Genomic DNA, 9,671 nt, shown 5'->3' with positions numbered 1-9,671 from the left:
TCCTAAAAACCACCTAAGATTTAGGGTTGCCAAGTAAAGATTAAAAGCCCATATAGAATGGCCTACTGTCAGCAAGAGCCTCTGACCTAAGAGCCACATGTTTTGTTTTAAGATTTATTTAGAGAGAGAGCATGAGCAGGGGAGAGGCAGAGGGAGAGGGAGACTCTCAAGCAGAATCCCCACTGAGCATGGAGCCTGACGTGGGGGCTTGATCCCATGACCCTGAGATCATGACCTGAGCCAAGATCAAGAGTTGGACACTCACCCAGCTGAACCATGCAGGCGCCCCTAAGAGCCACACGTTGCTGGTGCTTGCAGGGGTTTTATAGAGAGTTTTTGCAGTGGCAGTAACACTGGACTAGGTCACCTCTAAGAGCCTATCCACTCTCAGGATTGTATGAATTAGGAATTAACCCAGACTATTTTCTAGCCCTGTTCAGCTCATATCATCATGTCATGTGTAGACTCAACACTTAGTGATAATTTCTTTTATTTTCTGGGCCAGTCTATCCCTCTGGGTCATTTAGAAAATGGGCTAGTGTTCTTTCTCTAAGGTCACTTTTGCAACTTCTTCCATCCTAATTAATGTGCTTTAGGAGTTCTATCCTTCCCTCTGCTTGTTGGAATTTTGTGCTTTCTCTATTGGGCACTTAACTTTTGTTTTTAACCTTTTGGGTTTTTGTTTTTATGAGCATTAATGAGTAAGTTTAAGATTAACAGGAGATAAAACTCAAACAGATGCAAACAGCTACTTTTGATCTTCCTGTGACTCAGTTGAAACACTTCCTTTTTTTTTTTTTTTAGATTTTTAAAAAATTTATTTGACAGAGAGATAGCGAGAGCAGGAACACAAGCAGGGGGAGCGGGAGAGGGAGAAGCAGACTTCCCGCCGAGCAGGGAGCCCGATGCGGGGCTCCATCCCAGGACCTGGGGATCATGACCTGAGCCGAAGGCAGACACTTAACGACTGAGCCACCCAGGCCTCCTAGTTGAAACACCTCATGACTGCTATTTGAAATGTCCTGAAAAAAACACTGAAGAGGTCAGTAGAGCAGGGAACGTAACAGGATCTTTAAATAATTTAGAGCTAGGTAATCTGGACATAAAAATGAACACTTTAAAATTTCTAGCAACTACCTTTTTTATTACGTTCAATTAGCCAACATACAGTACATCATCAACTGAATGGGAAGAAATCTAGCAACTACTTTTAATTAAACCTTGGGTTCCTCATTTTTTCCCTAATTGGTGGTCAAAGTAAATAATTGACCTGTGATTCCTCCCCACTGCCACAAAAAATTATTATAAAGGTAGTAATTTGGTGCTGAAGATTATGAATACCAATCAGGAAGTTTATAGATCAGCAGGGCTCCAGCTTATAATAATAAAAAATACATTTTCATTTTAAATGTTTAGAAGTAAAAAGGAATTCATCTTTGTCCTATTTCATCATTGTGCAGGCATCTATAGTTAAAAAGGAATAGAAGTTTTGTTAGATGGGGCACCTGGGTGACTCAGTCATTAAGCGTCTGCTTTCGGCTCAGGTCATGATCCCGGGGTCCTGGGATCGAGCCCCGCATCGGGCTCCCTGCTCGGCGGGAAGTCTGCTTCTCCCTCTCCCACTCCCTCTGCTTGTGTTCCTGCTCTCACTCTCTCTCTCTGTCAAATAAATAAAATCTTTAAAAAAAAAAAGTTTTGTTAGACGAATTTTGCAAAAGCGTCCCTGTGCCTCCACGTCTTTCAGATCCTGTTACACTAGCACCTCCAGCCCATCTTAGCAAAACTTTGTAGATCTTTGGGGCCTCATCTCAAGAGTTGCTTCCTCCTTGAAGGCTGACTGGACTGCCTTACTCTGCAGTATGCACATTTCATCCAATGTATCGAATTTCTTATTCAGGCTTGCAAACTCCTAGGGGATCTGTTCTCTGCCTACTTCAAGTCAGTACCACACTCACCGAGGCTCACAATGTTTTCATCTACCCTGTCTCCTCCATTCCTCAGATGTGCCAAGTTTATTTTTCCAGTCTTAGAGCCTTTGGTCTATATAGCCAAACCCTCGGGCCCTGAATCAGATGCTCTCTGCCCTGCCTTCAACTCCAGCCACAGGTGTGGTAACTGTTCCCATTCAGTCTTTGACCAGGATCTCAGAGAAGACCTAGCACCTTCCTTTGGATTCCTGCTACGTACCTTTCACTTTAGCCTCACTGTAATGTGGGATTCTCACAGAACTCACTTGGTACAATTTCATAGCTTGGAAGTACAGAGAAGTTCCCATGGAGCAACCCTTGACCCGTGGTGGACATTTGGCTGGTGGATATATGTTTCCTCCTTTCATCCCTTGGGTAGACAGTTCTGAGCAGCATTCCAGAAGTTTCCTCTGAAGATCCTGTAGAATCAGCTACCAGTTGCCCATGGCCAGTTTGGCAGTGTATCCTTACGTTGGCTTTCCTCTTTTCTGTTTTTACTCCTGTGCGTCTTCTGCATCCTGGGATCATTTCCCAAATAAGAGAGTTACATGTAAGCTTTTGTCTCAGGCTTTTTTTTTTTTTTTTTTTGAGAATCCAGGCTAAGACAGTCAGTACCCAGACCAGCTCTATAATGCAGACCCTCGGGATAGGAGGTTGGAGCTGATTTACTCACCCATCGTGGCAGTCACCCCCACTGCCATTTGTGGTAGGCAGAATGTAGTAGCCATAGGACTCCTCCCACCCCCACCCCCGAAGATGACTATCTCTGGAACTTGTGAATATGTTACCTTGTTTGGCAAAAGCAAATGTGATTAAGGTTAAGGATCTTGAGATGGGGAAATTATGCTAGATTGTCTGGATAGGCCCACCCTAATCATGTAGGTCCTTAAACGCTGAGACTTTTCTGGGCTGTGATCAGAGGGAGATGTGAGTATAGACAGACGGCCAGAGAGATGCAACATCGCTGGCTTTGCAGATGGGAGGGGGGACCACGAGCTGAGGAATGTGAAGCTTCTAGAAGCAGGACAAAGCAAGGAAATGGATTCTGCTCTATAGCCTCCAGAAAGGAACTCAGCCCTGATGCCACCTTGATGTTAGCCTGGCGAGACCTGTGACGGACTTCTTTCTACCTCAGAACTGTCAGATAGTAATCTGTGTTTAAGCAGCGACATTTGTAGTAATCTGTTAACAATAACAGAATACTGAGGGGCTGTTGGTAAGCAGATACTGACCGGCCCTGATGTGTGGGAGCAGCACGATTACCCCCCAGGCTCATGTCTTGGTGCGGGTGGATGAGTACCGATCGGATCTTTCGGTACCTACGGCACTTGAACAGTAGGAGGCCCATGAGAAAGACTGTGCATTTGGCTAGTTTTTATTAACAGCTTGGGAAGCCTGGGGGAAAAAAATGCAGGCATAAGTCAGCCAACTCCCAACCTGAGGCCCACTGTGGAAGCTCGGGAGCCTCTGCGGCAGGGATTAAGGAGAGCCTGATCTCCCGCAGCAGAGGCAAAAGTACCTCAAAGAGGCCTGGGGTCTAATGGTAAGGTTGGCTGAGCTGCAGATGGGATAAAATGCTGTCTTGACAATTCTTTATCAAAGTCAGAGCCTTGTTAGGAAGAGATTGGGACACTGGGGCCTAAGTTAGTAACTTAGGTTAATAACACCGTGTAGATGCACCCAAACATGTTGAAAACAGGGTTCCCCTAACATGGGGCTGGCTGGAGTGGCTGTCCTTCCTCACCTGAGGACCTGCTGAGACCTCTGGTGAGGTGGATGCCTGCAAGATGGTGAATGACCTCCTTGAGATCCTCCTCCAGTGGTAAACCCAGAATCAGGTCAGGTCTCAACATGGTTTCAACACAGCCTGCGCAGAGAAATACACCGCTGTGTGGGAGGAAATAGCTTGATTGCGGAAGGAGTTGCAGAATCGGGGTAATATGTACTCTCGGGAACCAGGGCAAAATGTGTTCAAGTGGATCTGGAGGGTGTTGGGCCAGGGGTGGAGGTGGAGGGAAAACTATTAGGCTGGCTCGGGAGAGTTCATCATCACAGGAGCATTTAGCCATGGCTTGGACTGAAGGACACCCGCAGCTGGTCCCCATGTGCAGCTGGGTTGGCTACAGAGCTTTGGACCTGAGGAAGGCACACAGTGAGTGAGTCGGAGATAGCAGTGTTAAGGAAAACGTCGACTGAAGAAGCACCTACCAACATCGTCCAGGAGGACACTGCCTTCACTGAGGCAATAAAGAATGTTCTGGGGAGGGGTGTCCCAGCACCTGTGAAAAGGTCAGTGGTGGCTGCCCGTTGCCAGCAGGCCTTGACAGTAGGAAATGGAACCGGGCATGCCGCTCTCAGCAGGGGTGATGAGATTCTAGAACGGCAGAGGCTGTGTATTCCTACTTCAGCGTCAGAGGCAAGATGGACATAATAGAATGGACAGTCAGGCTGCAGTGGCAATCAAGGTACCTTGATCTGCCGGGCTTTGTGACAAGGGCTAATAGGTCACAGAGTTCTGAGTGACAGCTAGCTAGAGTGTTGCTTGACTCGTATAACCCCCCAAAAAAAAAGAATGAAAAGAGGCAAGCTGGTGAGCAGAGACTGATATAGCCTGTCACGACGGGAAAATCATGGGCCCAGATTTCAGTTAATTTACAGACCCAGGGCACAGGGATAGGGAAGGCCAGGTCTTCTTGAGCAAGAGCCCTGGGGCACGAGTATATGCCATATACATACCCAGAATTTTTAAGGACTTTTGGATAAAAAGTCTCCACTGAAACGGATACAGGGAATCCTAAACACTATTATGGCCTTATGTGGGGATGCGGGTCTTTGGAAACCAGGTGATGGGTGGAGTTCATACCAAAGTCTGTCTCACAGTGGGTCCCACCTTGGGGTTCTTTCGCCAATCTCCAAGCATATATTTGGGATAAATATATTTAGACCACTGACCTGTGGAGGAAGAGGCATTATGGGAGGAAGAACCACATGGAAACCTCTGGAACCCTACCCTCTCCCAGGTCATGTTAGTAAATCATGAGCAATCACATGAGGAAATGCAGCCATCAGCATTACCATTCAAAATCAGTATGATCATCAAAAATGTTTAAGGACACAGAGGTGACAGGCTCCATCATAACCTCCTTTAACTTCTCCATCAGGCTTCTAAAGAGAGCAACGGAGAGCAGAGGACGACCGCGGGTAGTAGGTTGTAGCTGCCACGCCGGCTGAGGTATCCTTGCTGGAAGCCTCTGGTATCCATCTGCAGCTGTTACTTTGGAAAATGCATTCTTCTCAATTTCCCTCAGAGAGGAGGGTCCAAGCACTTCATATCCCCCAGGGATGGGCAGCTACCGTCCTCACTCTAAGCAATTGTAAAGCTCCCGCTCTGTGTCACAGGAGAGTCCGAAGGACCTTAATTATCTTGCCGTCTGCCGAAAGTCATGCTAGTCCACTGGGCTGTGACAACGTGCTGGGTGGATTTAGCCTCAGAAAGTGGCAAGAACTCAGAACCCTAGTAGGACGTGTTTGTGCCAGAGTGGGGGTGATAAACTGCAGGAAGAATCAGGGGCCTGCCACACTGAGGAAGAAGTCAGAGGAGCAGCGAGCTGGGGGCACGGCTCCATATTCCTTCCACAGTAAAGGACCATTTGTTGCCTCTTCTACCCCTTAGCGCTGAGACAGAGGCACAGGGTTGGTGGCCTGTCTGGGTTTGGGAAGTGCATGCATTGTACTTAGTATAGTCCTCCAACCCCTGGGTCATGGCTGTCAGTTTCAAGTGGATCCCGCGCGCATGCGCACACACACACACACACACACACACACACACACACGCAGAGCCCGGTTTGGGCTTTGCTGCAATCTGCGTTGCCACCCAGGCTGTATACAGGGCAGGGCAGTGAAGAACACCGTGGGGTCTCAGGCCAGCTTCGTAGGAGGTTACAGCACAGCGCTCTGGGGGCCTGGAGCGAGGCCGCGCTTTCCACGGCAGAGACCTGCTCCCGCTCCTGGGGGGCTCCTGGGCCTGGTAGAGCCGGAGCCCCTGGTGATGGGACACTAAGAGACAGAGCCCACGTTGCTGTCTCCTCAGGAGCTGGGCGTTATCAGACCCATGGAGTCATCCATTCAGATGGGCGCCGCAGCGACTCACCTTACTGGAACTGACGTCTACTGAGGAAGGGGTTTGCCTGTCCTGACTGCAGAGTATCCTCTAATACAATCAGGCTCTGACCCAGAGAACATCTGCTCCGTTTTCACGGTCTCTCGTAACGTTGCCTCAAAGACTCTTTTGGTAAAGGCCACGGACACTTGACCGTGGGACCTACTCACCCTCCTGTATACCTCAGCACAAGTAGCAGCCGGCATTCACGGGACAGGGGTGAGCCTGCTAAGGCTCCGGCGCTGTAGGGCAGTGGCCCGCAGCCCGACAGTCTCCGTGCCTGATGGCTGGTGTGCACTGTTGCTAAAATACACAGGCCTGGGGGGCACCTGGCTGGCTCAGTCGGTGGAGCACGCAACGCTTGATCTCAGGGTTGTAAGTTCGAGTCCCACGCTGGGTGTAGAGATTACTTAAAAATAAAATCTTAGGGGTGCCTGGGTGGCTCAGTTGGTTAGGCGACTGCCTTCGGCTCAGGTCATGATCCTGGACCGCATCGGGCTCCCTGCTCGGCAGGGAGCCTGCTTCTCCCTCTGACCCTCCCCCCTCTCATGCTCTCTCTCATTCTCTCTCTCAAATAAATAAATAAAATCTTAAAAAATAAAATAAAATCTTAAACAAAGCTACCCAGGCCTGGGCACCAACGGGTAGAAGTGGGATAGCCTTCTCTCGCCATCACAGTCGAATTGGTACTTCTCTTTCCTACATCCCAGGGTCAGTTAGATCGGAGGTTATGGTTTCCGGGGGCCGGGGGATGCTTTCCCCAGGGGACCCAGTAAGGGTCCAGTGAACTGGAATCCATGGCTATCGCATGGTCACGTTGAGGTCTCTGTGTGAGTTGACAATCAGGCAAAGAAAGGAGCTATTATACTGGTGGAGATTATTGACCCTGATGATCATAAGGAGATAAAGAGGAGTATGTCCGGGACCCAAGAGATTCCCTGGAGCTAACTTTGGGGCCTCAGGATACCAGTGAACAGAGATTGTAGCAAACACGGCCTGACAAGGGCAAGGCAACTAAAGGCTCAAATCTTTTGTTTTTTAAGGATTTTTTAAAAAGTCATCTTTACACCAAACATGGGGCTTGAATTCACAACCCCGAGATCAAGAGTCCCATGCTCCACCAACTGAGCCAGCCAGGCACCCTTGCAGACTCAAGTCTTTGATGATAAAGGTGTGCATGATACTACCCAATTAGACCAGCTAAAATGCTGGCCACAGGTAAGGCAAATTTAGAATGAGTGAAGGAAGGAGGGAGGGACGAGTCTGCAGCCTCAGGACCGGCTACAGCACGCGGACTGTGGCTCCGTAGTCTTCGAAGCCCGGTCTGTCCCTAGAAGCAGCATCCTAGGAACTTGTTAGAAATGCACATTCTTGGGCCCCGCTCCAGAATCAGAACTCTGGAGGTGGGTCCTCACGGTCTGTTTCCACCAGCCCTCTAGGAGATTCTGATGCGCTGGAACTGAGAGCCACCCCTGTAAGCTGTCCGACTCACCCCACTGCGTGGAGTCCTTCCAGGCCCCAGCGCCTTGAAGGAGCTGCCTGCAGTGGTTTGGACGCAACAGAGGACTGCTCGGAGCGGGGCCTGGGCTGGGCTGTGTCAGCTGCTAGGCACCATTCAGGTCCTTTCAGCCTCACTTTCCCCTCCAGCCCCGGAGGCCGTGACCGTTTCCACTCGAGTTTGGACAGCGTCATGCAGGTCCTACTTGACCGCATCTTGTCTCGGGCCAATGCTCTGGACTCTTCCGTCCCTTGGGCTTTCCTGACACTAAGGTGTGGGAAGCTCCGGGAGCCCATCTGACACTCGCACAGCCTCATCTGCAGATGTTCTTCCAAAACAGGGCTCCAGTGGTGCCTTGGGGTGGGGTAGTACTTAAACACAATCTGGAACTGCAGGGCAGGTGACCACCTGGGACTGCTCCTGACCAGCGGTGAACAAGAGCTGGTGCGACAGTGCTTTCCCCTTTTGCACCCTGGGCGTCAGACACCCGAGATGTGCTTCCTGAGGCCCATCAGAGCATCCTGCAGGACTGAGCACCAACCACCTGGAGCACTGGCTGATTTGTGTGGACTTTTCCTGTTTCCCTCCCAGCCCCTCCCTCCTCTCCAGGCTTGTTTCCCCAAAAGCTACTAGGCTCTGTTTGGGGGGAACCCAGTCCAGAACCCCTAGCTGCCCAGAATGCTCTTGGCCGGCTTTCCGCGGGTCACCCCTGCTTCCTACTCAGATCTCAGACTGTCCTCTACTCAGTGTGGCCTTTCACAATGGTCCCATCCCAGGGAGTGAGCCTCTGATATCAGATGACCCAGTTTGCATTCTCTGGATAGCATCTGTCACTATCTCGTGTTTTTCTTACAGCATTTTTTTTTTTCGTCAATGCCTTTGTCCAGCCCTAGAATATACTGCACGGGAGAGCAAGGGCCCGGCCCAGCTCATTCTTTGCTCTTTCCTCAGTACCTTGAACAGTGCCGGCCCATGGGAGGCACTGGATAAGTATTTCTTGATTAAATAAATGAATGAATGCTAGAGCTTGAGAACAAGAGAGCAAATCTAGACTTTTTTGGGGGGGGGGGAAATGCATATCTTAAGTTTAAATTTATTTAAAAATTACAAAAATGTCCCCACCCAAGTTGTCCATGAAAAAATTTAAAAGCAGCAACAATGCTCTTGGTTAATGTCCAGCAGTTTAACGCAATTTATAAAATTGAACAAAATTTAGATGTGTGTCTGATGCCTCTATAGACACGGGACCCTTTCTTTAGGTCCCTTTCTTTAGGGTCTGGTAGTATCAGTATCGGGACACTTTCCAAAGCCTTTTTCCTTTGGACTCTGTGTAAAATGATCCGATAGACTCCCGTGATGGAGCTCCGGGCTCCTCTCCCGTGGCTGTTCCGGATGTGCTCTTCTGTAATACCCAAATACTCCAAAGTGCTTTTGACCTCGTTTTCTTCTTCTTTAAGGGTGCTGGTTTCGGACAAATGTTTGGGATCCAGTTGGAAAGGCTCCAGAGGGGTGGGGTAGGGCACCCCTTGCATCCACTCATTGTTCATGATGGAGTCGATCCCGTGCCTGTCGGTGGGTACGGGCTGGAGGACGCCGCGGATGAGACGGAGGCAGGGCTCGGACACATGTGGAGGCACGCTGTATGCGCCCTCCAGGATGCTCTTCTTCAGCTTGGCCACGGTCTCTGCCCGAAAGGGCATGGTGCCCGTCACCATGAAGTACAGGAGCACCCCCAGGGCCCAGATGTCCACATAAATGCCGACATAATGCTCGTCTCGGAAAAGCTCGGGCGCAGCGTACGGAGGCGACCCGCAGAAAGTGTTGAGCATTTCCCCTTTTTTACTTACTGTGCTGAATCCAAAATCACCCACCTTCACACAAGTATTATTGGTATAAAATACGTTTTCTGCCTTCAGGTCTCTATGAATAATTTGGTTCTCATGCTGTGGTAGAAAACATAGGGAAAAGTCATCATTTCCAAGGTATAATACCAACATAAAAAAAAAATAAATGCATCAGTTGCTTGAAACAGTGAGGTGATGATGGG

The 9,671-nt window shown here is 49.4% G+C and overlaps 1 protein-coding gene across 5 annotated transcripts in view; it reads right to left on the bottom strand.

Annotated features, from left to right (window-relative positions):
* Positions 1 to 8,705: 8,705 nt before the first annotated feature.
* Positions 8,706 to 9,671, bottom strand: part of LOC118006551 (serine/threonine-protein kinase NIM1) — a 60,692-nt gene continuing 59,726 nt past the window's right edge. For all 5 annotated transcript variants that reach the window (XM_034999257.1, XM_034999260.1, XM_034999259.1 and 2 more), the window contains one exon: positions 8,706 to 9,567. In XM_034999257.1, the coding sequence (XP_034855148.1) occupies positions 8,818 to 9,567 (750 nt within the window). In that variant the 3' untranslated portion in view covers positions 8,706 to 8,817. The remainder of the gene's footprint in view (positions 9,568 to 9,671) is intronic.

Source organism: Mirounga leonina, unplaced genomic scaffold (assembly GCF_011800145.1).
Source record: "Mirounga leonina isolate KUSES-001 unplaced genomic scaffold, KU_Mleo_1.0 Mir_97, whole genome shotgun sequence".
Taxonomy (NCBI): domain Eukaryota; kingdom Metazoa; phylum Chordata; class Mammalia; order Carnivora; family Phocidae; genus Mirounga; species Mirounga leonina.
The sequence above is the reverse complement of the archived record's forward strand: the minus strand, read 5'-3'. Positions and strand labels throughout refer to the sequence as shown.